The sequence below is a fragment of the Paroedura picta genome, chromosome 1 (assembly GCF_049243985.1).
Source record: "Paroedura picta isolate Pp20150507F chromosome 1, Ppicta_v3.0, whole genome shotgun sequence".
Taxonomy (NCBI): Eukaryota; Metazoa; Chordata; class Lepidosauria; order Squamata; family Gekkonidae; genus Paroedura; species Paroedura picta.
In genome coordinates, this window is record NC_135369.1 from 180344255 (window position 1) to 180370811 (window position 26557).

Here is a 26557-nt window from a genome sequence, read left to right on the forward strand (position 1 = left end):
TGGCCCCTTCTGACTCTATGATTCTACAATGTTGGGCCATGCAGCAACGATGGAATTAGCCCAATCTTTCAAGTCTTTTATACCGTCATTCCGCGACACCCAGGTGGGGACCGCCTGCAAATCAGTGCCATGGACCAGCGGTCGGCAACCTTCTGGCTGCCAAAGCCCGCTGCTGCGCAGTAAGGGGAGAGGGTGGCCCGGGCACCGTGCACGCGCGGCAGTCCGCGCCTGCGCGTTTGTGTCTGGCGGGGGGCGCAAACGTGCACGCACGGCAGCACTGCGCATGCGCCTTTCAGAGGCTACTAGGGTTAGTAGCCTTTCAGAGACTACTCAGAGGTATTTCAGAGGTCTTCTCAGTGGTGAGTCTCCATAGGTTGCTCCTGGGCCTTTCATTGGTGAAGCGTCCTGCATCAGGGGATCAATGACCTGGGACTGTTTCAGCCCCCCAGTCTAGTCCTGCCTCAGTCAAGGCTTAGAATGTTTGGCAGTTCTGCTGTGGTTGCCAAGAGACCCTCAACTACCACGGAATTCAGTGGGGTGGTGTAGTGGTTGGGGGCACCGAATGCTAATCTGGCGATAAAGCTGTTCTGACCCAGCAGGAATATCTGGGCTCACCTACCTTAAAGGTGAAGATAAAGGTATCCCCTGTGCAAGCACCGGGTCATGTCGGAAGGATGGAAGGCTGAGTCAACCTTGAGCCGGCTGCGGGGATCAAACTCCCAACCTCGTGTCTATTTTGGGGAAAGGGAAGGGAAGGCGACTGTAAACTGCTTTGAGACTCCTTTTGTGTAGAGAAAAGCGGGATATAAGAACCAGCTTTTCTTCTTCTAGCGACAGATGTTGATTCTTTCCTTGTGGGGAGTTTTGATTCCATGCTTCCCATGGAATCCCATTGCTTCCCAACACCCCTTACTGTTTTATTAGGAGGGAAAAGATTTGTACGCTACCTTTTTGCCTCATGGAACTCAAGACAGCATATTATATTTTATGTATGTACATGTACATGTGCATTTAGAATTTTTACCCACCATTCTCGAAAACCATCTCATAGCGAGTTACAATAAAAGATTAAAACCCCACATATAATTCAAACATTAAAAATCTGCATACTCCAGCTGCAAAAAAATAAAACCCTCATTACATCCTCCCTCAGTCCCACAAACTCCCAAGGGTGCTGACTTTTCCAGATACTGATGATCTTCAAGGTAGTTCTTACATGTGGAGGGGATCTTCCGTGCCCCAGCCTCAACCAAAGACCTGGGGAGAAGATCCATTTCACAGGTCCTGCAGGTCCCTCAGCTGTTCTGGGAGCTCATTCCACCAAGCTGGGGCCAGGACCGAAAAGGTCTCTCGTGAGCCAGGAATCCCTTGGGCCAGATATATAACCTCACCTTTATGAAAACCCACATTAAAAAGTCATTGTAGAACCTAAATGTGCTCCTTTATAAGACTGAACCTTGACAGTGCAGTTCTAGGAAGAGTTACACCTTTCTAAGCCCATTGCAGTGGGCTTAAAAGAGTGTAACTGCTTAGTATTGTACTATTCCGATGTTATTTCTCAAAAGTCCCTTTCAATAATGTTTTTATATGTGGCCACAGGAAAAATTAGCTCTCTAGAAATAAGTTTAGCTGTGTTTAAACGATGTCAACAGCATGAGTTGTAGGAGCAATAAAGGTAAAGGTAAAGGTATCCCTTGTGCATGTACCCAGCAGGACCCAGCAGGAATATCTGGGCTCACCTACCTTAAAGGTAAAGGTAAAGGTATCCCCCGTGCAAGCACCGAGTCATGTCTGACCCTTGGGGTGACGCCCTCTAGCGTTTTCATGGCAGACTCAATACGGGGTGGTTTGCCAGTGCCTTCCCCAGTCATTACCCTTTACCCCCCAGGAAGCTGGGTACTCATTTTACCGACCTTGGAAGGATGGAAGGCTGAGTCAACCTTGAGCCGGCTACTGGGATTGAACTCCCAGCCTCACAGGCAGAGCTTCAGACTGCATGTCTGCTGCCTTACCACTCTGCGCCACAAAAGGCTCTAGGAGCAATAATACAGGCTGTAAAATCTAAGAGTTATCTAAACCTGCAGTCCAATGTAGTGGAATCCAGTTTGAGCTCATATCCACAGCTATATACTTATTTCCTGTTCACCAGCCAACTTACCTTTAGGGGTTCCCCTGCCTTTAGCTGTCCCCCCTCCTTTTCTATCCCTCATGGTCTCCCCAGAAGAAGGCTGACTCGGTTGCATTGTGGCCACCAGCTAAGGGCAGGTCCCTGTCATCTGGTGGTGACTACCTCCATTAACTTAGGCTTGAGCCACCACTGCAAAGTCAGATTTGGTCTTCTCAGTGTTGAGTGTCCAGAAGGTGCTCCTGGGCCTTTCATTGGTGAAGCGTCCTGCATCAGGGGATCAATGATCTGGGACTGTTTCAGCCCCCCAGACTAGTCCTGCCTCAGTCAAGGCTTAGAATGTTTGGCAGTTCTGCTGTGGTTGCCCAGAGACCCTCAACTGCCATGGAATTCAGTGGGGTGGTGCAGTGGTTGGGGGAACCAAATTCTAATCTGGCGATAAAGCTGTTCTGACCCAGCAGGAATATCTGGGCTCACCTACCTTAAAGGTAAAGGTATCCCCTGTGCAAACACCGGGTCATGTCTGACCCTTGGGGTGACGCTCTCTAGTGTTTTCCTGGCAGACTCAATACGGGGTGGTTTGCCAGTGCCTTCCCCAGTCATTACCGTTTACCCCCCAGCAAGCTGGGTACTCATTTTACCGACCTCGGAAGAATGGGTTGACCTTGAGCCGGCTGCTGGGATCGAACTCCCAACCTCATGTCTATTTTCGGGAAAGGGAAGGGAAGGCGCATTGCTTCCCATCATCCCTTACTGTTTTATTAAGAGGGAAAAGATTTGTACGCTACCTTTTTCCTCATGGAACTCAAGACAGCATATTATATTTTATGTATGTACATGTACATGTGCATTTAGAATTTTTACGCACCATTCTCGAAAACGATCTCATAGCGAGTTACAATAAAAGATAAAAACCCCACATAAATTCAAACATTCAAAATCAGCATACTCCAGCGGCAAAGAAATAAAACCCTCATTACATCCTCCCTCAGTCCCCCTCCCCGCCAGAGCCTTCGGGGACAAACTCCCAGGGGTGCTGACTTTTCCAGATACTGATGATCTTCAAGGTAGTTCTTACATGTGGAGGGGATCTTCCGTGCCCCAGCCTCAACCAAAGACCTGGGGAAAAGATCCATTTCACAGGTCCTGCAGGTCCCTCAGCTGTTCTGGGAGCTCATTCCACCAAGCTGGGGCCAGGACCGAAAAGGTCTCTCGTGAGCCAGGAATCCCTTGGGCCAGATATATAACCTCACCTTTATGAAAACACACATTAAAAAGCCATTGTAGAACCTAAATGTGCTCCTTTATAAGACTGAACCTTGACAGTGCAGTTCTAGGCAGAGTTACACCTTTCTAAGCCCATTGCAGTGGGCTTAAAAGAGTGTAACTCTGCTTAGTATTGTACTATTCCGATGTTATTTCTCAAAAGTCCCTTTCAATCATTTTTTATATGTGGCCACAGGAAAAATTAGCTTTCCAGAAATAATTAGCTGTTTAGCTGTGTTTAAACGATGCCCACAGCATGAGTTGTAGGCGAAATAATAAAGGTAAAGGTATCCCCTGTGCAAGCACCGAGTCATGTCTGACCCTTGGGGTGACGCCCTCCAGCGTTTTCATGGCAGACTCAATACGGGGTGGTTTGCCAGTGCCTTCCCCTGTCATTACCGTTGACCCCCCAGCAAGCTCGGTACTCATTTTACCAACCTCGGAAGGATGGAAGGCTGAGTCAACCTTCAGCCTTGCTGGGACTGAACTCCCAGCCTTACAGGCAGAGCTTCAGACTGCATGTCTGCTGCCTTACCACTCTGCACCACAAAAGGCTCTAGGAGCAATAATACAGGCTGTAAAATCTAAGAGTTATCTAAACCTGCAGTCCAATGTACTGGAATCCAGTTTGAGCTCATATCCACAGCTATATACATATTTCCTGTTCACCAGCCAACTTACCTTTAGGGGTTCCCCTGTCTTTAGCTGTCCCCCCTCCTTTTTTTCCCTCATGGTCTCCCCAGAAGAAGGCTGACTCGGTTGCATTGTGGCCACCAGCTCAGGGCAGGTCCCTGTCATGTGGTGGTGGCTGCCTCTATTGCCTTAAGCTTGAGCCACCACTGCAAAGTCAGGTTCGGTCTTCTCAGTGGTGAGTCTCCAGAAGTTGCTCCTGGGCCTTTCATTGGTGAAGCGTCCTGCATCAGGGGATCAATGATCTGGGACTGTTTCAGCCCCCCAGTCTAGTCCTGCCTCAGTCAAGGCTTAGAATGTTTGGCAGTTCTGCTGTGGTTGCCAAGAGACCCTCAACTGCCACAGAATTCAATGGGGTGGTGTAGTGGTTGGGAGCACTGAATTCTAATCTGGCGATAAACCTGTTCTGACCCAGCAGGAATATCTGGGCTCACCTACCTGGGCAAGCACCGGGTCATGTGTGACCCTTGGGTGACGCCCTCTAACGTTTTCATGGCAGACTCAATACGGGGTGGTTTGCCAGTGCCTTCCCCAGTCATTACCGTTTACCCCCCAGCAAGCTGGGTACTCATTATACCGACCTCGGAAGGATGGGAGGCTGGGTCAACCTTGAGCCGGCTGCTGGGATCAAACTCCCAACCTCATGTCTATTTTGGGGAAAGGCAAGGGACAGTGACTGTAAACTGCTTTGAGACTCCTTTTGTGTAGAGAAAAGCGGTATATAAGAACCAACTCTTCTTCTTCTTCTTCTAGCGACAGATGTTGCTTCTTTCCTTGAGGGGAGTTTTGATTCCATGACACATTGCTTCCCATCATCCCTTACTGTTTTATTAAGAGGGAAAAGATTTGTACGCTACCTTTTTGCCCCATGGAACTCAAGACAGCATATTATGTTTTATGTATGTACATGTACATGTGCATTTAGAATTTTTACCCACCAGGGTAAACAGGCTTAGAATGTTTGGCAGTTCTGCTGTGGTTGCCCAGAGACCCTCAACTGCCACGGAATTCAGTGGGGTGGTGTAGTGGTTGGGAGCACTGAATGCTAATCTGGCAATAAAGCTGTTCTAACCCAGCAGGAATATCTGGGCTCACCTACCTTAAAGGTAAAGGTAAAGGTATCCCCTGTGCAAGGACCGAGACATGTCTGACCCTTGGGGTGACGCCCTCTAGTGTTTTCATGGCACATATAATTAAAACATTAAAAATCAGCATACTCCAGCGGCAAAAAAATAAAACCCTCATTACATCCTCCCTCAGTCCCACAATCTCCCAAGGGTGCTGACTTTTCCAGATACTGATGATCTTCAAGGTAGTTCTTAGGTGTGGAGGGGATCTTCCGTGCCCCAGCCTCAACCAAAGACCTGGGGAGAAGATCTATTTCACAGGTCCTGCAGGTCCCTCAGCTGTTCTGGGAGCTCATTCCACCAAGCTGGGGCCAGGACCGAAAAGGTCTCTCGTGAGCCAGGAATCCCTTGGGCCAGATATATAACCTCACCTTTATGAAAACACACATTAAAAAGCCATTGTAGAACCTAAATGTGCTCCTTTATAAGACTGAACCTTGACAGTGCAGTTCTAGGCAGAGTTACACCTTTCTAAGCCCATTGCAGTGGGCTTAAAAGAGTGTAACTGCTTAGTATTGTACTATTCCGATGTTATTTCTCAAAAGTCCCTTTCAATAATTTTTTATATGTGGCCACAGGAAAAATTAACTTCCTAGAAATAAGTAGCTGTTTAGCTGTGTTTCAACGATGTCAACAGCATGCGTTGTAGGAGCAATAATAAAGGTAAAGGTATCCCCTGTGCAAGCACCTGGACATGTCTGACCCTTGGGGTGACGCCCTCTAGCGTTTTCATGGCAGACTCAATACGGGGTGGTTTGCCAGTGCCTTCCCCAGTCATTACCATTTACCCCCCCCCAGCAAGCTGGGTACTCATTTTACCGACCTCGGAAGGATGGAAGGCTGAGTCAACCTTCAGCCTTGCTGGGACTGAACTCCCAGCCTTACAGGCAGAGCTTCAGACTGCATGTCTGCTGCCTTACCACTCTGCGCCACAAAAGGCTCTAGGAGCAATAATACAGGCTGGAAAATCAAACAGTTATCTAAACCTGCAGTCCAATGTACTGGAATCCAGTTTGAGCTCATATCCACAGCTATATACATATTTCCTGTTCACCAGCCAACTTACCTTTAGGGGTTCCCCTGTCTTTAGCTTTTCCCCCTCCTTTTCTATCCCTCATGGTCTCCCCAGAAGAAGGCTGACTCGGTTGCATTGTGGCCACCAGCTCAGGGCAGGTCCCTGTCATGTGGTGGTGGTTGCCTCTATTGCCTTAGGCTTGAGCCACCACTGCAAAGTCAGGTTCGGTCTTCTCAGTGGTGAGTCTCCAGAAGTTGCTCCTGGGCCTTTCATTGGTGAAGGGCCCTGCATCAGGGGATCAATAATCTGGGACTGTTTCAGCCCCCCAGCCTAGTCCTGCCTCAGTCAAGGCTTAGAATGTTTGCCAGTTCTGCTGTGGTTGCCAAGAGACCCTCAACTGCCACAGAATTCAGTGGGGTGGTGTAGTGGTTGGGGGCATCGTCTTCTAATCTGGCGATAAAGCTGTTCTGACCCAGCAGGAATATCTGGGCTCAACTACCTTATAGGTAAAGGTATCCCCTGTGCAAGCACCGGGTCATGTCTGACCCTTGGGGTGACGCCCTCTAGCGTTTTCATGGCAGACTCAATACGGGGTGGTTTGCCAGTGCCTTCCCCAGTCATTACCGTTTACCCCCCAGCAAGCTGGGTACTCATTATACCGACCTCGGAAGGATGGAAGGCTGAGTCAACCTTGAGCCGGCTGCTGGGATCAAACTCCCAACCTTGTGTCTATTTTGGGGAAGGGAAGGGAAGGTGACTGTAAACTGCTTTGAGACTCCTTTTGTGTAGAGAGAAGTGGGATATAAGAACCAACTCTTCTTCTTCTTCTAGCGACAGATGTTGCTTCTTTCCTTGTGGGGAGTTTTGATTCCATGACGGATTGCTTCCCTCAGAATTTTTTTCCCACAGACTTGGGACTCCTTCAGGCTTGAATGGAGATCCCGATCCCACTACTGGTCTGTCCCAACTTCCATTTTGGCGTTCTACTGTGGGACAGGTGAGACACAGATATATGGTTGATTCCAGGAGAGTTCCAGGCCCCTTCTGATTGCTAGCCTCCCGATGAGCCCTGAAGATCTTCTGGAACGACAGTCTATCTCCAGTCTACAGGCATCAGGTCCCTTGAGGAAAACTGATGCTTTGGACACTAGATGATGTTTGATGGTTCTGATGTCAATTGAGAGAGGCAGGGTTATTTGGGAGAGGGTATGTGGAGAGAAATCTGAAGTGTTTGCTCTCTTTCCAGTCTCCAAGCCATCCAACAAGATAGGGATGGAGGGTCCTCTTGGATTCCCTCATTTAAACCTTGGTGTTGTAGATGCCAGGTTTTTTAAAAAGAATAAGCACTCAGTAATGCTGCCCTAAGCAGAGTGTCCTCCTAAGGCCACTGATTTCAAGCAGTGGGCTGAGAACAGGGTACCTCTGAACACAATGGCACCACAGTGCTTGTGGCCTGTACATCGGGCAGGCATGAGTGAGACTTAAGAACATAAGAGAAGCTGTGTTGGGTCAGGCCAGTTGCCCATCCAGTCCAACACTCTGGATCACACCACAGCCAAAACCTAGATTCTGCCAGGAGGTCCACCTGCAGGGCCAGACTTCCTTAGAGAAGGCTGCACTGTTCTGCCTAGATTCCTGTTTAACCCCCCACTGCTCTTAAACCACCTGGATTCTCTTTGACCTTCAGGGATTTTTTCCTGTCAATAACCCATGCTCTGAAGGGACAGAAATTGTTTAAAATGTTTATCCCATATTGTGTTTATTTGCCCCATTCACTGAAATGGATTGACGGCCTACTCCAGATCTCACCCATTGTTCAGAGGAGTAGCCAACCTGGATGCAAATGGCAGGATTCCCAGCTGTTGTGACTTGTAGAATCACACTTAGAAGAGGGATTGGGACCTCTTACTTGCAGTAAAATGTGTGTATGGACGAGAGCTGTCATTTCTATGGTGACCCAATGAATCTATGTATTTATTTACCAAACATTTACAAGTAAAAAAATGTGAAAAAAACATACATCCAATGGCGGTTCCCAACTATGTCACTGCTACTTCCTGAGACCTAACACTTCCACTAAACCTCACGGTTAAGTTCTCTATGGCGGGAGCTGTTGAAAACTTTATGATTGGAACAGGCACAGACACCTGGCTATCACCCAGAATGCAATGGGCAGACCGAACACATTAATCAGGTGTTAGAACAGTACCTGATGTATTTCTCTAACTATCAGCAAATGGACTGGGTGTCATTGCTTCTCTTTGCAGAATTCGCCTATAATAACAGGGTGCATTCTACCACCAGACTGAGCCCCTATAAGGTGGTCTATGGGACTGACCTATTGGCTGCCCACACGTGGGTCCATGACAGTAGCAATTGACTGGATTTTAAAGTGTGGGCTGAGCAGATAATGGTTGCCTGGCCGGGAATTGTCCTTACTCTGGAAACAGCCAAGACTGCATACAAGCTGTTAGCTGATAAAAAGGGAGCCCCAGCACTGGATTGGAAAGTGGGAGATTTGGCTTATGTTTCCACTAAGAATCTCAGGTGTCAGCAACCCTCATGGAAACTGGGTCCTAGATTTGTGGGTCCATTCAAAGTGGTCAGACTGATGAATGATGTAACTGTTGAATTGGCTTTACCTAAGACTTATAAGAATGTGCACCCTGTTTTCCATTCCAGCTTACTCAAGAAGATGCCTGTGCTGGACCAGTGGCACTCCACCCCTGCTGATCCTATCCCATCGCTGGCTTTGTAGACAAGCAAACGCATTACGAAATCCGCAAGATTTTGGACTCTCGCTGGCATTGTGGATTGGAAGGAATTTTCCATGGGTAACAAGGAACGTGTGGGGGCAGAAGATGTTCGAGCACCCAGACTGGTCCGGGACTTCCATAGGGAGTTTTCTGATAAGTCCGCATTGGCTCCAGGTGGTTGAGGGGGAGAAAATTGTTGGAGGGTCAGAATGTCAGAAACCAGTTGGTTCTGCCATGATGGATGTCCTACAAGGATTTTTGCTTGCTTTTATTAGCCTGCCCGTAGCCATTTTATCTGCCTGTTTTAGGTCACTGTCTCCATTTGTCCCCAGTTACTTTCGATTCCTCTGTTGCCTGAGTATTGTCCTAACCTTGGGGTATTGTACCATCAACTGCAGGGGAGGGGGCTTGGGCCTGTGTAATCGTTATACTGTACTGTTCTGCCAGGTTCAGGCAGAACTGTCTATAAGCACAGTTGATACCGTTCAGATAAAACTCCTATGCTTCAAACAGATAGAGTTTTTATTTTGAATTTGGGATTCTGACACTGGGGAAGAAGCAGTTGCATCGTTGGGAACTAATTTTGGAGGACAGATGGGTTTACCTGAAGAAAACAGCTGCTTTGAAAGGCAGATTCTACAACACTAAACCATATTGAAGCCCCACGCCTCCCCAAATCCCACCTTCCTCAGGCCCAAATCTCCAGATATTTCCCAGCCCAGAGGAAGTCCACGGTAGATACTGTTATATTATTATACTGTTATTAATTACTGTGTTTTTAACGGAGACTGTTTCATGTATTGTTGATTAGTTTAATGTAAACCGCCCTGAGCCTTCGGGGAGGGCGGTATATAAATCTAAAAAACAAATAAATAAATAAATGAATGAATAAATAAATAGATCACCTCAATTTATCAGGTGTCAAGGCTTTGAGTTGAGAAATACCTGGAGTCTTTGGGAGTGGAGCCAGGAGTGGGCAGGATTTAGGGGGAGAAGGGACCTCAGAGGAGTGTAACGCTATGTAGCCCCCCCCCCCCAAAGGGGCCATTTCCTCCAGCGGAACTGAACTCCCATCACCAGGGGATGAGCTATATAATTCCAGGGGATCCCCAGGTCCCACCTGGAGGCTGGCATCCCTACCTCGGCCCTTTTTCACCCCCAAAGTTGCTCTCGCAGACAATGAAATATTTTATCCCTAGCAGTGTATTGATATATTCATTATAGTTATTATTTATATATTATATGTTATATATTAAAATACATAAAATTTATATATTGTAAATTATATAATATCACACACATATATAAATTTTATATATATTTATATATAATATAAATAACATTTATATTATATATTTATATTATATATAATATAAATATATAATATAAATATTATATTATTTATATAATATATATATTTATATATTATACAATATAATAAATATATTATATAAATATTTATATTCCTTATTTATTCACTATTATTTTTTCTCCTTGAACTAGGGGGCCCCCTGTCCTGGCAGCCCTAGACTCTCGTGCGACCCTCCGCCCCCCTCTCCCGGCCGCCGAGGTGCCCCGGAGAGACGCCCCCTGCAGCTGACTCCGCCGACCGCTAGAGGGCGCTGCCGTTTCCGGTATCCTCCCGCCCACTGCCCGCCGTTCTTCCGGCAGAGGGTTGCCGGGGGAGGAAGCGTCATGGCGGCGGCAGGTGCCGCGGCGGGGATGGCCGCAGGAGGCGGCGGGGAGCGGAGCAGTACCCGGGACCGCCTTTTGGCCGCGTTGGACGACTTAGAGCTTCTGGCCCGGTGGGTTCCTCCTGGCGGGCAGGACGAGGCCAAGCCCCACTCGCCGCTCGGTGAATCTCGGGCAGCCCACCTTCCCCCGTCAGTGGCCAGAAGGGACCTGCCAACCCCACTTACAGCACATGGCGTTGTGCTAAGATCTCTGAGTTGGCGCCTTTCTGGAGGTTAGGGGGCAGGGGACGAGATGGAGGAGGAGGGACATAAATGGGATGTAATTCCGTGTAGGCTAGTCCCCAAAGCTCTCATTCTTTCCAGGTGAGCTGCTCTTTATATCTGAAGAAAGGTGTGTACACATGGAAGCTTATACCTTGAATAAAACTTCGTGGATCGTAAAGTTGTCACTAGACTCAAACTTTGTTCTGACTTTTGTAGTGTGAAGGCCAGGTGTAATGCTGGGAGAGCTCCAGGCCTCACTTGCAGATTGGCAAAACTTTGTTTGACCCACCTTAGGAGTCAAGAAGCAGGATTTTAAAATAAAAATCACGTTAAAAAAAAACTCACCACCATGCATCTGCATTGGGGGGGGGCAGAGCTGCTGAAAGAACATGAGTGCAGGCCGAACGTTAAAGAGTATTTGGTTAGCTGACATAAAAAGTGTCTGGTTCTAACCCTGTGAAAAATAAGCTTAATATGGGCTTCTCTCGAACCCTGGACCCTTTCTCCTTCACTTTTCCATAGGGCTGTCAACTGCATAACAGTGCGGCTCCTTTGATAGTGGTTTAATGAGTGGAAATTGACAATTAGAGTTTTACACAGCATGACAGCAAAACTACATCAACAACTAATTGCTACCTGATCAAAATGGTCTTGAAAGTCAGCCAGAGGGGTCAGTTTAAAGGTTGCCAGCCCATTATACTAAATATGTGTAATTTTTTATTTTTGATGTTTAGTATCTATAAATGGATATAACATTACTGAGCAACAGATTAGATTCAAATGAGTAGCCGTGTTGCTCTGAAGTAGCACAATAAAATCAGAGTCCAGTAGCACCTCATAGTCTGAGGAAGAGTGCTTGTACTCGAAAGCTCACACCTTGAATAAATCTTTCTTGGTCTTAAAGGTGCTACTGGACCCTGATTTTATTGACCAACAGATTGCATTTCATGGTTGTTTGTACATCTTTTATTTACTTCATTTATATCCTCCTTTCTCCCTGGTGGGGGCACAAAATAGCAGAGTTACACAGATTTGCCATACAGCCTCCACTCCTAGTTCACCCTGTTCCTCTTCTCTTTCTTACTCCTGACTTACCTGTAAGAAAACCACAATCTGCCTTGGGATCCTGATCTGGACGTTGAGAAGCTAAGGGACACCATTTAGTTAGGGGATACCCCAAGCCAACCCAGACTCCTACCAGAATTGAATTTATTTACATTTGAACTTGAGGGGGTGAGTAATTAAAAAAAAGAGAGAGAAATTGTGAAATAATCGAGCTTTTCTGTTTCAATTAAAAGGGGGAAAAGAGGCTTGGAAATGTGGTTAAACATATTGTGTAGCTAATTTAGATACCCGTTTACCATCTTGAACCAGTGCTCTTGCACTGTCTCTGGAAATTGAATAATTAGGAGTTCTGTCAAGCCTTGAGAGTGATCAAAAGCGATCTGGCCTCAGGAACATGCAGCTTGTATAATAGGTAAAGTTAGGCAAGATTCAGTCAAGTTCTGGAGCTTCTGCCTATTTTGAAGGACTGACGCCTTTTCCTGTTACCCTGTTTTGCTTCAGGGAACTGATTGAAATTTTGGCAATTTCAAGGAACCAGAAACTTTCACAATCTGGAGAAGAGGCCCAGGTAAGCACTGTATAAAAATCTTAAAGCAGCTTGATGGCCATCTGCCATCTACCAATTGTTTAGAAAGTGGGTGGGGCCAAATGTGGCTTTTGTTCATCAAGGCTTTGATTAGCTGTAGATTTTGAAAAATGTTGCATTGGTAGCAGCTGCCCCCAGTCTTCAGTGTGTGATTAAAGTTAGGCTGTAAAATTCATTTGATTGCTGGATCCACCCTTTGTGGCAGCCATCTGCACCCAACCCACTGTGTAAGAATATCATGGGTACCCACAGGCTCCAAAACGATGGTGATCCCTCTCTTAAAGCAGTGGTCCCCAACCTGCGGTCCGTGGCCCGGTGCTAGGCCGCGAAGGCCACGGCGGCGGGCCGCGGTTCCCTCTCCCCGCCCCCCCCCCCACAGTAAAAAACCTCCCAGGCCGCAAGCTTGTGACCCGGGAAGCTTCTTACTGCGGGAGGGCAGGGAGAGGGAATCAGGGCTGCGCCGCGCATCGCACATATGCGCGCTGCACGGCCGAAATCGTGCATGCGCGATTTCGGCCACGCATCGCGCATGTGCAAAAGCCAGGGCGGCGGGCTGCGGGTCCTTCTCTCCGCCCCCCCCGCAGTAAAAAACTTCCCAGGCCGCAAGCTTGCGGCCCGGGAAGCTTCTTACTGCGGGAGGGTGGGGAGAGGGAATCAGAGCCGCGCATTGCGCATATGTGCGTGATTTTGGCTGTGCAGTACACATGTGCGCATGCGCTGCACAGCCGTGCATGCGCGCTGCGTGGGCTGGACCACACATGCGCGCTGCGTGGGCGGGGCAGTTGTCCTGCCGGTCCCCAGCTGAAAAAAGGTTGGGGACCACTGTCTTAAAGGATTCACAATATCTGTTCACTATCTTATCCCTCACATGTACCAGATCTTAAAGTAACAGCAGCTAATTCCCCATAAGGTAAAGGTAAAGGTATCCCCTGTGCAAGCACCGAGTCATATCTGACCCTTGGGGTGAAGCCCTCTAGCGTTTTCTTGGCAGACTCAATACAGGGTGGTTTGCCATTCCCTTCCTCAGTTATTACTGTTTTACCCCCCAGCACGCAAGCTGGGTACTCATTTTATCGACCTTGGAAGGATGGAAGGCTGAGTCAACCTTGAGCTGGCTGCTGGGATTGAACTCCCAGCCTCATGGTCAGAGCTTCAGACAGCCTATCGGCTTCCTTACCACCCTGCGCCACAAGAGGCTAATTATGCTAATTAACTGAAATGACACATCTAAACATTTGTTATCGGACAGATACTGGACCTGCTGATTCAGAGAGATAAAGAGTTCCAGGAATTAATGAAACTGGCTCTCGAGCAAGGGAAGATCCACCAGGAGATGCAACTCCTAGAGAAGGTGGTGGAAAAGAGGGACAGCGATATCCAGCAGCTTCAAAAACAGCTGAAAGAAGCAGAGCACATCCTGGTAAGCCTATCTCTGAAACTGTTCACATCTCTGAATGCTTTCAGGCATTCTCACTTAAAAGATCCAGCCACGCAAAGGTGGTCAGAACAGTCCACCAAAGAGATAGGTGGACTTAGAAATGCTTTAAATAGAGCAACAAATGAACATTTATGTTAGGCTCCTGAATACCTGCAGTGGTTCACATGTATCCATTACAGTTGCCTGTTCCACAGAGTACCCTTATCAGTTTCCTCCCTATGTGACCCAGCATCTGAAGCTCTGTTTCAAACCCTCCTTTGAATCGTTTGAGAGATCTCTTTAGTTTCAATACCTGCTCCCTTTCCCATCTCCCTTTCTGAATCTCTGTTACATTTTAGTCGTGGGATACTTCTTTCATCAAAATGTCTGAGTGGTCCAAGGTTATCCTGCAAACATCCATAGCAGAGTGGAGATTTGAACTTGGGACTCCCAGATTCTGGTCAACCAGTAACTACTATATCACACTCGTGTCTCTTCCTTACACTTAGGGTTGGCTTCTGTATATCTGGCCTTCTCACTCTTTGGATGTTGAGGTGAAACTCAGGAAGAAGAATAGTGTTACTACAGCAGTGCTAACTGGTGTCCTTTTATTGCTGTGGTGGGTATTATTAAAGATTCTGTCCACCCATAATGACTGGAAATGCACTTCATTAGCTAATGGACTTTTTGAATGTGCCTAATCTCCCGGCCTTTCGGGCAGATGTTATAATTCAACTGTGATGAGTGGAAGACTGGGGATTTGCTTGTACTAAACTCTTTTCAGTTAGATTTTTATAGTTAATTAATAAGCCTCACTTGGCCAATCAATTCACCAAATATATTACTTTATAATTAGGCCACCGCTGTTTATCAAGCAAAAGAAAAACTGAAATCGATAGAAAAGGCAAGGAAAGGTGAGTATGTCCGTTTTGTGACATTTTAAAACCATGGCCCAGTTTCTCATGTGATCAGCATACTTCCTGTGTCAAAGATTTGCAAATCAGTTATGTGATAAGAGAATATTTAAATGGTCACCAGTAAGAAGGGGAGCTGATTTGGTGATAAGTATGTTTACATCCTTGTGACTACTGCTTAAACCAGGCTTTCTCAACCAGGGTTTCATGAAACCCTGGGGATTCTTGATGACCCTCTGGAAGGGTTTCCTGAATGGGCAGGAATTAATTTTTTAGATATATTTTAAAAATTTGTTAAACATTTATTGGGTGATATGACAATATATGGTCATATCACCCTGCCCCACTCCTTCCCAGATGGCCAGTGATGAGGGTGGGAAGGGGAGGGGCCCTGGGTGGATGTGTTGCTTCCCAACCGTATTCTGCACGATTGCACCATTTCTGGGGTTTCTCGAAGCCTGAAGAATGATTCAGGGGGTTTCTCAATGGTTAAAAAGTTGAGAAAGGCTGGCTTAAACAGTCAGATGATCTGATAATGGAGGAGTTAGTGCATTTGCAATATCTTTCCTGGGATTCTGGCAGATTTGAAGAAAAGGGGATGCCAGTGGTTTGTGGGGGTCCTGGTAACTCAACCATTGAACTATCCTTTTTGCCATGTATGATGTCATGAATTGCTAGAAAGTTTGACTTTCACCAAGGGAAAGACTAGGAAATAATTAATTCATTTCTTTGTGTATGCTTGAATTAATGCATTCGAGGGGAAAAAATGAATGCACATGCTTCTCTTGGTCAAATGGTCTAGAAATGGCCCGTGGAGTCTAGTTTGCTCACTCTTAGCATAGGCCTTTTTTAAGTCCAGCACATTGGGCAAGTGGACAGCCTACTGCAGGGAGCCCTGGAACCGTGGCCAAAAGAAGGTTGAGAATATCTGCCAAAGAAAAAAGATAAGCTTTAGGAAGGGATTGCTTTAGGAAGGGCTGTCTCTTACCTGGAGGGTATTACATTGAAAAACTTGGCCAAAGCTTGCTAAAATGGTGGTCAGCAGTATTAGAAAGTTCGAAAATCGCTGCACGAGGCTGGGGAAATGAAAGGGAAATCTGCGGCTTGGAAGGAAGAGGAAGAAGAAGAAGAAGAAGAAAAGTTGTTTCTTATATGCAAAGCTCTCAAGTGGCATCGCTGTTAACATCTCAGCTCTTCCATTATTAGTCCTCTGAGAGAGCAGCCTGTGCTGGGGAACCCTGTGTTGCAGACCTGTTGTGTATAATCATACGGCCCTTCTTCCTCCCCCAGGGTCTGTCTCCTCCGAAGAAATAATTAAATACGCCCACAGAATCAGTGCCAGCAACGCAGTCTGTGCTCCTCTCACGTGGGTGCCAGGTAAAGAAATCTTATCGTCACTGTTGATTGGATATGTCAATGTTCCTTAACTCGTACAGAATATGCTGCCTGACTGTCTTAACATGGGAGACCTCAGAATCTCAAAGCGGCCATAGAAATGAAGCCAAAAACGCCTGACAGGATGCACCAATCACAGGACTCAGGACACTTTAGAGTCCCCCTTGAAAAGAAATATATTTATCAGCCTCCAGAGGCCAACAGAAAAGGTTTGATTATTGATTCATGCAAGCCTACATGCTACACGCGGACCCAAAGAGTCTTCTCTTTGTTCAACCTCACAACAACATTGGGAAGTAGGCTGAGAGTGTGACTGGCCCACACTTCCATGGCAGAGTAGAGATTCAGACGTTGGTCTCCCAGATCCTCATCTGACCCTCTAGCCACTGGGCTTCCTGGACAGGGAAGACATAATGTGATATCAGCTTAGGGTACATAGTTCTTTTAATGAAATATATAGTGTTCGTTTTTGTATTCTGCATTCTTTTTCTGAAAAATTAACAACAAAAAGGAAAAGAAAATTTTAGGAGTACCTAGGAAATAAAATCTGATGTCCCGGTGATCATCTTTGCATTTTTAGAGAGCCAGTTATGGCTTCAAACTTAGTATGTAAATAATTTGATTTGAATAAATAGACTGAGGCTGAACTAGGAATTGTACAGATACTTGTCACACTTCGTGATCCTTGTGCATAGCAGAGGCACAATAGCTGCTCCCTGTTAGCTTAGTTATACTGTGGAATCATGTTTGTCATGTGGAGACTGTCTTCGGTGTGCCCATGTACTTGAGCATAGCGAAGCAGACGTGTTCTGGTAATTGCACAGATGTATTTTATGTTACTAATTTCTGCCTAAGTCCACTGGTGGGGGATAGTATAGAATGTGCCCTTCATTAACAAAGCATGTTTTGCGTTCCAGTATGGACAGGTGTTAAAGAGCCTCTTGTGGCGCAGAGTGGTAAGGCAGCAGACATGCAGTCTGAAAGCTCTGCCTGTAAGGCTGGGAGTTCAATCCCAGCAGCCGGCTCAAGGTCGACTCAGCCTTCCATCCTTCCGAGGTCAGTAAAATGAGTACCCAGCTTGCTGGGGGGTAAACGGTAATGACTGGGGAAGGCACTGGCAAACCACCCCGTATTGAGTCTGCCATGAAAATGCTGGAGGGCATCACCCCAAGGGTCAGATATGACCCAGTGCTTGCACAAGGGATACCTTTACCTTTACTTTTTCATGGACAGGTGTTAAATGAAAAGCCATCAATAGACAGATTTAAATTATGTACATTTTTTGCATATGTGATTGTATATTTTAAGGGGATCCCCGAAGGCCATACCCCACCGATTTGGAGATGAGAAGTGGTCTCCTGGGTCAGATGAACAACCCATCAGCGAACGGAGTCAATGGACACTTACCAGGGGATGCGCTTGCAGCGGGCAGATTACCAGGTAAGGGGAAACGAGGAAACTTCAGACTCTTCGGTTCATAGCAGTAATTGAATGAATGGAATAAGTGCTGCCAAAGGGCTTGAACAGCACTTTGCAGAGGCATTATGCACTACAAGGAGGTCTGTCTCACACCTAAGGTCCCTAGAAAGAGTCAGGAATTAGAGACAGGTAAGCAGGTTTTTAGGAATATCTCTCACCTACGGCCTTCTGGCCAGGTATTAGCTTGGCATAGATCAGAGGTGGCCAAACTGTGGCTTTCTGAAGAGCTGCAGTTTGGCCACTCCTGGCATAGATATCGGCCCAATCTCCGAACTGAGACTTGGCAATTGGGACTGCTTCATAAGCTCTCATACTGCTACCTTCCACCTAGGGATCAAGTTAGCATCGCTTCCTCAATGGATGTTTCCCCCTTCCCTCAGTTAGCACCAAACCTTGGCGAGCAGTCAGTCAGCAAACTGGTTTGAACAAACTGCAGTTAGCAAACGGCAAGACACCGCTAACCGCAATTATCTCCAAAGCTCAGGCGGAGGAGGCAGAGTGCTGTTGGTGAGCCGAACCATGATTTGCTAATTGAGAATGCTTCCCTTCCCCCTCCCTATGCTGTCTGATAATGGATTTTGATGCTTGCTTTGAGTTGGTCAATGAAACAATGCATTTGGATTAAATATTTAGGATACAATCTAGCCTCAGCAAAGAGTGTGTACTTCCCATTAAGTATAATAAGAAAGTTGCACAGCTCTTGCTCTGAAGCCAGAGGGACCTGGCAGTACTCCGTTTTTATTTTATTATTATTTATTTATTATATATACCGTATTTGCCGGCGTATAAGGCGACTGGGCGTATAAGACGACCCCCCAACATTTCCACTCAAAATACAGTACTATGGGCCACTATGAGCAGCTATGTCTATCCCAACTGAAGTGCACCCGGCGTATAAGACGACCCCCACACTTGGAGGCATGTTTTTCAGGGGCAAAAAGTAGTCTTATACGCCAGCAAATACTGTATATACCGCCCTCCCCGGAGGCTCAGGGTTTTCCTGGGTTGTGCTTGACTTGGTTAAGGCCGAAATGCCCAATGCTGGTCCCGCATAGTTCAGTGAGTGGTTTGTTTTGGAGCAAATTCCTGTATTGTTCAGTGAAATCAAGTATACCGAGGATTGTGCGGCAGGTCACCCTTAAGTGTGCTGACTCATGGTTCTGACTGAAAGCCACCCTGTATTCTCTCTCCCTCCCGCCTCAGATGTGCTGGCGCCTCAGTATCCTTGGCAGTCCACCGACATGTCCATGAACATGCTGCCTCCGAATCACAGCAACGACTTCATGCTGGAACCTCCAGGGCATAATAAGGAGAATGAAGATGACGTGGAGGTCATGTCAACAGATTCCTCAAGCAGCAGCAGCGATTCCGATTAGGAACTGGATCGAATTTTTGGACTAGCAAAAGGAGACTGTACATTCTGTTGTTTTGTTCTGCCCACCAATGGGAGCTGCTCTACACGGCGGGAAGCAGAAAGGACAGTTGTGATCTTTCATGGATATTTGAACGCCAAATATCGCCCCAAACACCCTAATCATGATTGGTGTCTGAGGAGCGGAGAAAACAGAGTGTATTTAATTTTATTGTCCATTTCATAAAGTTCTAGAAAACGAAATGTAAGGAGAATCAACTGGAAGTTACAGTGAATAAACTACCGTTACATTTTCCTTGATGACACATGAAAAGGGGGCTAAATTTTAAAGCTGTGGAAGTTTTTCATAATGCTTACTTGTTATGATTTAAGTGCTAGCCAGTTTGAGGGTGTTAGTGGAGAACGGGGTCCTCTGACTTTTTAAACCTGTGGGCACGTTTGTGACTGTGACAGAAGGTGATGGCAGCAACCACAAAATGGCTGCCTCAGGAGGTGGAGCTAACCACAAAATGGCTGCTGCAGACAGCAGAGCTAGCCACAATTCATCAGGTAGTGAGATTATACATTAACTCTGATAGTAACTCTTCAGCATTTCAGACAGCAGCTCTGTTTAACCGGATGCTGTTAACATTAACATACTCTTTAAAAACATTTTATTGCATACCCACAAAATAAGCACACCCTGGCCCCTTCTCGGCATTAGATGAAGCCTCCTCTCATGAGCTCAGCCTGTACTATTTTTTTAAATCCCAGTCGTTGGTGCTGACTGGATAGTGAGTGCTTGTTTGCTCATGCGATGTGTCTAGTAAGATTGATTCTGGCCAGATACCTTCCATTGGTGATAATATGCACAGAAGTGCAATGGCAGTTGAGTGGGTGGATGAATTCAGCCACTTTCTTGGACCCTACCTCCTTGCCATAGGCAACCAGGGTTTCGTGAAACCCTGGGGTTTCCTGACAGCCCTGGAAAGGTTTCCCCAATGGGAGAGCGTTAATTTTTTGTATATTTTTAAAATCAGTTAAACATTTATCAGGAGATATGACCATAGATGGTCATGTTGACCTGCCCCCCCCCAAATGGCCAATGATGGGCAGTGAGGGGATGGGAAGGGGAAGGGTCTCAGGTGGGTGGGTACACAGCTATGCTTCCCACCCATATTCTGCACAATCACTCCATTTCTCGGGTATCTCACAACCTGCAGAATGTCTCGAGGCAGGGGGTGTCTTGACAGTAAAGAAGTTGAAAAAGGCTACCACAGGCTCTTCATCTCACTTCTGCACAGGCAAAATGACTGCTTTTTTTTTCCTAATCATGCAAATGGGTAGGAGAAGGAAAAAGTAAAACAGAAGCTTGCAGCTGCCACTGAAACAAGGGTTCCACTGTAGTGCCTATGAGAAATGGGGAACTCAGCATCTTCCTATAGATCAGGGGTAGTCAAACTGCGGCCCTCCAGATGTCCATGGACTACAATTCCCATGAGCCCCTGCCAGGCTGGCAGGGGCTCATGGGAATTGTAGTCCATGGACATCTGGAGGGCCGCAGTTTGATTACCCCTGATCTAGATTAACGGGGAGGGCAGTATGTAAATATAATAAATAAATAATAAATAAAATAAAACCATTTGTGTTAAGTTCTGCCTTTCTGCTGGATAAGGTCAGCAAGCAATCTGACATAAATGGTAAGCACTTGTACTGCGAGGTTACCCCCCCCCCTTAAAAAACATTCAAGGAAGCAGAACATGATTCCTGTAATCAGGTGTTTGTCTTCATCACCCCACCTATCCCACAATGTGAAATGCTTTTGTCTATGTTACTGTCCAGGAGATTGTTGCTGCGTGTTGGTGACCTATATTACAAAGCACTGAGTAGAAAGCCTGCCGGAACACAGTGCTTTCTGATGACATAGGACTGCTGCAGTCTCCTACTGCCCAGACTCTGTGCACGGCAGAGACGGAAGCTTGCAGGGATGGACTAGAGCTCTTTATTATCTAAGATATAAAAAACAGTTCCCTCGGTAAGCAAAGCAGTTCATACACATTACAGAGAGTTCTCTTTTGTCATGTAAAGGTGGCTTCCAGTGTAGCCCACCAGGTGACTTAAGTCTTCTTTGAAAGGACTGTAACCTTGTTCCTTTAAGCTGCGTAGAGCCCAAAACAGTTGATCTGCTGCGGGGAACTCTTCCCATTTCACCCACTTCCAACCTACATAGCAGAGAGAAGCCAGTTAGTTTCAAGTTCATCGCCACTCTATAGCTAGAATGAGAGCCAGCTTGGGGTATTGGCAGAGGCCTCTAACCTGGAACACTGGGTTTGATTTCCCTCTCCTCCCCATGCAGCCAGTTGGGTGACCTTGGGCCAGTCACAATCCTGTTAGAGCTGTTCTCAGAGAGCAGTTCTCTGTCAGGGCTCTCTCAGTCCCACCTACCTCACAGGTTGTCTGTTGTGGGGAGAGGAAGGGAAAGCAATTGTAAGCCGCTTTGAGAGTTTTTTGGGTAGTAAAAAGCGGGGTAAAAGAACCAACTCTTCTTTCTTCTTCGGATTAAAATTTTTTGAAAAAGAAGCGTTGGTTTTTATATACTGCTTTTCTCTACCGGGAGTCTCAAAGGAGCTTATAGTCACCTTCCTTTTCCTCTCCCCACAACAGACACCCTGTGAGGTGGGTGAGGCTGAGAGAGCCCTGAGATTACTGAAGAAGAAAAAGAGCTGGTTCTTATATGCCACTTTTCTCTACCAGAAGGAGTCTCAAAGCGGCTTACAGTCACCTTCCCTTTCCTCTCCCCACAACAGACACCCTGTGAGGTGGGTGAGGCTGAGAGAGCCCTGAGATTACTGAAGAAGAAAAAGAGCTGGTTCTTATATGCCACTTTTCTCTACCAGAAGGAATCTCAAAGCGGCTTACAGTCACCTTCCCTTTCCTCTCCCCACAACAGACACCTTGTGAGGGAGGTGAGGCTGAGAGAGGCCTGATATTACTGCTTGGTCAGAACTGCTCTATCAGTGCTATGGCAAGCAAAAGGTCACCCAGCTGGCTGCATGTGGAGGAGCAGGGAGTCAAACCCGTCTTGCTAGATTAGAAGCCACTGCTCTTAACCACTACACCAAGCTACACCATTAAAAATATTTTTTTAATGTTTATACATCCCTCCTCTGGATCACCGGAGTGGTTCACAACACTCAATAAAACAGTCCATAAACAGTGAAAACTTACTTAGAAAACATTAAGTGACAATCCATACATTAGCATCCCAGCTCAGTTATCAGAACAGAATATTATTATTTGGACCCAACAATCAACATCCCATGCTGCTGTCTAAAAGAGGCGGCCCTGCTAATCAGTGGTAGAAAACTGGCCTTGACCACTTCAATGGAAAGCCCACCAGAACAACTCCATCTCCCCAACCGTACAGAATCTAGAACAGGAGTAGTCAAACTGCAGCCCTTCAGATGTCCATGGGACTTAACAGTTATGGTTAATGGTTGGGCTGATCCTGCGTTGAGCAGGGGTTGGACTAGATGGCCTGTATGGCCCCTTCCAACTCTATGATTCTATGACTACAATTCCCATGAACCCCTGCCAGCGAACAGCACAGTTTGACTACCCCTGATCTAGAAGAACCCTACATCCTGTGGATGTCATCTGGCCAAGTTCCACCAGGTAGGGCCCACTATTGAGAAGACTCTTGTCCTCATTGAGGAGAGCTGAGGCACCTTTGGGCCAAGCACCATCAGCAAACCACATGATGAAAGCTGGAGTTTTTTATACCCTGTTTTTCATTACCCGAAGGAGTCCCAAAGCAGTTTACAAACACCCTTCCCTTCCTCTCCCGACAACAGACACCGTGTGAAGGTATGTGGGGCTGAGAGAGCTCTAAGAGAACTATGACTAGCCCAAGGTCACCCAGCTGGCTGCACGTGGAGCAGCGGGGAATCAAACCCAGTTCTCCAGATAAGAGCCCATCACTTTTTAACCGCTATACCATGCGGGCTCTGAAGAACACAATGATTTGGGGGCATTGATAAGATTCCAACTTTTACAAGAAACACCTAATATTGTGGAGAAGGAAGAGGCAACTCTACTATTCCTCTTGCCCTGGGCCATCAGCAAACCACTAGCTGTAGGGCTTCGTTTACCCTTCACCAGTTTGGTGGCATGTCTAAGGTTTCTCCTTTGTGGTATGAGGCAGCTGACGGTATGGCAGCAGATTCAAGCACCTCCATCCTCTCACTATAAGAATAAAAAAGATACCCTTGCTGAAACATAAAGCTTAATTCAGCTGCTTTTATCACCAGTTTCTATAAGAAATGTCTGTGGAGCCATGGCCAAAGAGACTGGCCTACACTTCCAGTTTGAAGGTGAAGGCAGGCTCCAATTTGTTATGACACAAAGCATATACTTTGACACCACCCCCCAACAAAAAAAGCACTAACTTTACAGATCTTTGGACAATACTAACAATGTTTTATAACCATGTCTGACGGAAGAGTGCTTGCACTCAAAAGCTCACACCCTGAATCAATCTTTGTTGGTCTTAAAGGTGCTACTGGACTCTGATTTTAATGTTTTATACCTTCAGTGCTTGTATTTGCAGACTGAAATTTGAGAAGAATGCAGGACTGACATTAGGGTAATCAAGCTTCAGTTCTCCCCCAAGACACTTTCTGCTATGCTGTGACCACAGAAAGATTGAGTAAAACAGAAAATGGTTAAGAGGCAGGTTTAGTCACACTAGAGATTATGTCCCAGTGCACAAAATGTCCCCTTTCAAGCATGTTGACAATTACGACCCTCACAGGAGAAATGGGCAAGTAGCATACAATGTTCACTGAAAAGCAATATAGTATCCTACTTTCATTTTTGTCAGGTTCCAGGTTCCTTGGTTCTGATTCATAATTGAGATCCACCTCTCCTTTCATTAGGATAGTGATATAGTGGTAGTTGTCCTTCACGCTAACTGCATTTACGGTGGAAGCAAAGCGAACGTTTGTTAGGCGAAGAGCTGTTTCTTCCAGGGTTTCTCTTTCTGCACATTCTGCCAAGGTTTCACTAGACAGGTAAGAAGAGAGTATAAAAGTTAAACCTGAAAGGCTGGTACCAATTTGGTGTTGTGGTTAAGAGCAATAACTTCTAATCTGGAGAGCCAGGTTTGATGCCCTGCTCCTCCACATGCAGGCAGCTGGCTAACCTTGGGCTAGTCACAGTTCTGTTTGAGGGGAAGGAATTGTATAGAACATGTAAAACCACAATCTCCGGGAAATAATCAACCTCTCGCTCTCAAATGGAGAATTCCCGGTGGGATTGAAGGGGGCAGTGGGTGAGGCCTTTGCTGAGGAAACCATCACTGGCTCCATGGGAGCCCACCAATTACCACCCTGCCTCACACCTAGCGTTTCTAGGGAAAGAGCTGCCGCCAACCAATTGACAGCATTCCTGAATGAAGGTTTGGAAATGTGCTATAGCTACAGTCAGTAGGGGAAGTTGTATGATAATATGTAAGGAAGCCACGTTGAAGTGAATCTTGGCCAGCAAGATACTTTTGTCGTGCTCCCATTTGTACCTGCTGAACTGTTAAGTAAAAGCTTAAGTGTGGAAAAAAGAATGCAGCAGCTGGGGGGGGGGGAATGCTTCTTGAGATTTTTCTGAACAATGAAATAGCTGCAGAGGACTTTTGTGAGTCTGTGTTTTGGCTACCGCTCTGGAATGTAACAGGAAAAAGGAGGCCCATCTGAAGCAGGATGTCCTGAGAAATCCTTCCCTTTGCAATGTTCAACTCTTCCTGTTGGTGCACGTGGATCCGGGCCGGGGGGGGGGGGGAGATGCTACAAGACACAGCAAACTGAGCTCCGGTCCCTTGAGAAACGTGTACCTCCCCTGAAATAGTTCTCATAAACCCCCCCATCACCAGTTTTTGTATAGAAGAGCCAGCTTGCCTGACCAAGAGTTCTAGGGAACTCCAAAGCCTGCACATAGTGCATGCTGTATGTTAATTTGGTGTGCCATAATAAAAGAGCTGGATATCTTTGTGCCACATTTTTTACTACCTGAAAAAGGGCCCAGAGCGGTTTACGATTGCCTACCCTTAGTCTCAACAGAAGAGATGTGTGGTAGGTGGGGCTGAGAGAGCTCCAACAGAACTGCTCTAAAAGAAACTCTTAAGAGGACTGTAACTGGCCCAAGGTCACCCAGCTGGATTCCTGTGGAGGAAGAGTGAGGAATCAGACACCATTCTCCAGACTGAAGGCCACCATTACACCAAGCTGGCTCTCAAGAAGTCTTTCACAGCATCCTTCTGAGTTTGGTGTTTTGGTGGGGTTTGCAAGCTCTGCATTGGGAAATGGCTGGAGAAAAAGCCAGCTCAGCAAGGACGTGGTGCCACAAAGGCCACCCTCTGGGGAAAAGGGATCATTTGTAATTCCTGGGGAACTCCAGGTGCCTGTCTGAGGGTTGGCAACCCTAGAAGCAAAGCTCGTTGCTACCTTGGCTCTGTGCATGACTTTAAGAGGAAGAAGAACGGGTTATTTTTACCCCACTTTTCACCACTCAAAGGAGACACAAAGCCGCTTACAATCACCTTCCCTTCCTCTCCCCACAACAGACGCCCAGTGAAGTGCGGGAGGCTGAAAGCTCTAAGAGAACTGGCCCAAGGTCACCCATCTGGCTGCGTGTGGGAATCAAACCCAGTTTTCCAGAGTAGAGCCTGTTGCTCTGCAACCTCTACCCTGCCATGACCGAGAAGCTTTAAGGAAAATGTGATCTGCAGTAGAAGAAGCATTGTGGGTTTTTTTTGTACCCCGCTTTTCACTACCCGAAGGAGTCCCAAAGTGGCTTCCGATCGCCTTTCCTTCCTCTCCTCATAACAGACACTCTGTGAAGCAGAGCTCTAAGAGAAATGTCCTGCAAGAGCAGCTCTAATAGAACTGGCACTGGCCCAAGGCCACCCAGAGGGCCGCACGCGGAGGAGGAGTGGGCCCTCAAACCTGTCTCTCCAGATCAGTGGGGGCCGCTCTTCCCAACGCCCCACAACCAGCCTGGGGGGACTCCCATCTCCGCAGCGCAGAAAGAGGCCGGGCTGCCGGCTCCAGGCTCCGCCGGCGGCGGCTGATAGAGCTCTCCTACCCGAACTCCAGATGTCCTCCGGGGAGCTGGAAGGTGCCGCCTCCGACGGCGCCCTTCCTCCGACCCAGGAGGACGCAGCCCGGGTGGGCCGGGCTGAGGACCACCACCCCGACGCCGACCCCGGGGCGCTGCCTGCCAGCCATGCTGCCTGCCCAGCCCAGCCTCTGCGCAGCGCGGCCAGAGGCGTCCCACGGCGCCCTTCGGCCCGGCTCCAGGAGACAGCGCTGGGAGGCCGCGGCGTCCTTAGGCAGCCTTGCCCGGCCGGGGAGGGTTGCGCAA

General features: G+C 47.1%; 2 protein-coding genes across 2 annotated transcripts; one reads left to right on the forward strand and one right to left on the reverse strand.

Moving 5' to 3' along the window:
* Nucleotides 1–10622: 10622 nt before the first annotated feature.
* MED4 (mediator complex subunit 4) lies at nt 10623–19460 on the forward strand. Its single transcript, XM_077314239.1, has 7 exons — nt 10623–10784; nt 12504–12570; nt 13838–14008; nt 14862–14919; nt 16210–16296; nt 17623–17754; nt 18997–19460. Exons 1-7 carry the CDS (start codon nt 10675–10677, stop codon nt 19167–19169), a joined length of 798 nt encoding a protein of 265 aa, XP_077170354.1. The 5' UTR covers nt 10623–10674; the 3' UTR covers nt 19170–19460.
* Nucleotides 19461–21130: 1670 nt separating this feature from the next.
* On the reverse strand, nt 21131–26557 carry NUDT15 (nudix hydrolase 15). The gene is made up of 3 exons (XM_077314251.1): nt 26279–26557; nt 24012–24208; nt 21131–21366 (listed from the first exon to the last, which is right to left on the reverse strand). The coding sequence occupies exons 1-3, from the start codon at nt 26419–26421 to the stop codon at nt 21203–21205; spliced, it is 504 nt and encodes a 167-aa protein (XP_077170366.1). The 5' UTR covers nt 26422–26557; the 3' UTR covers nt 21131–21202.

Coding starts and splice junctions, on each gene's coding strand:
- MED4 (XM_077314239.1), top strand. CDS start 10,675: ATGGCGGCGGCAGGTGCCGCGGCGGGGATGGCCGCAGGAGGCGGCGGG. Junction 12,571..13,837: donor AATCTGGAGAAGAGGCCCAG/GTAAGCACTGTA, acceptor GTTATCGGACAG/ATACTGGACCTGCTGATTCA. Junction 16,297..17,622: donor TCCTCTCACGTGGGTGCCAG/GTAAAGAAATCT, acceptor GTATATTTTAAG/GGGATCCCCGAAGGCCATAC.
- NUDT15 (XM_077314251.1), bottom strand. CDS start 26,421: ATGGCTGGCAGGCAGCGCCCCGGGGTCGGCGTCGGGGTGGTGGTCCTC. Junction 24,209..26,278: donor GGAGGACATCTGGAGTTCGG/GTAGGAGAGCTC, acceptor TTACCTGTCTAG/TGAAACCTTGGCAGAATGTG. Junction 21,367..24,011: donor GGAACCTGACAAAAATGAAA/GTAGGATACTAT, acceptor TCTGCTATGTAG/GTTGGAAGTGGGTGAAATGG.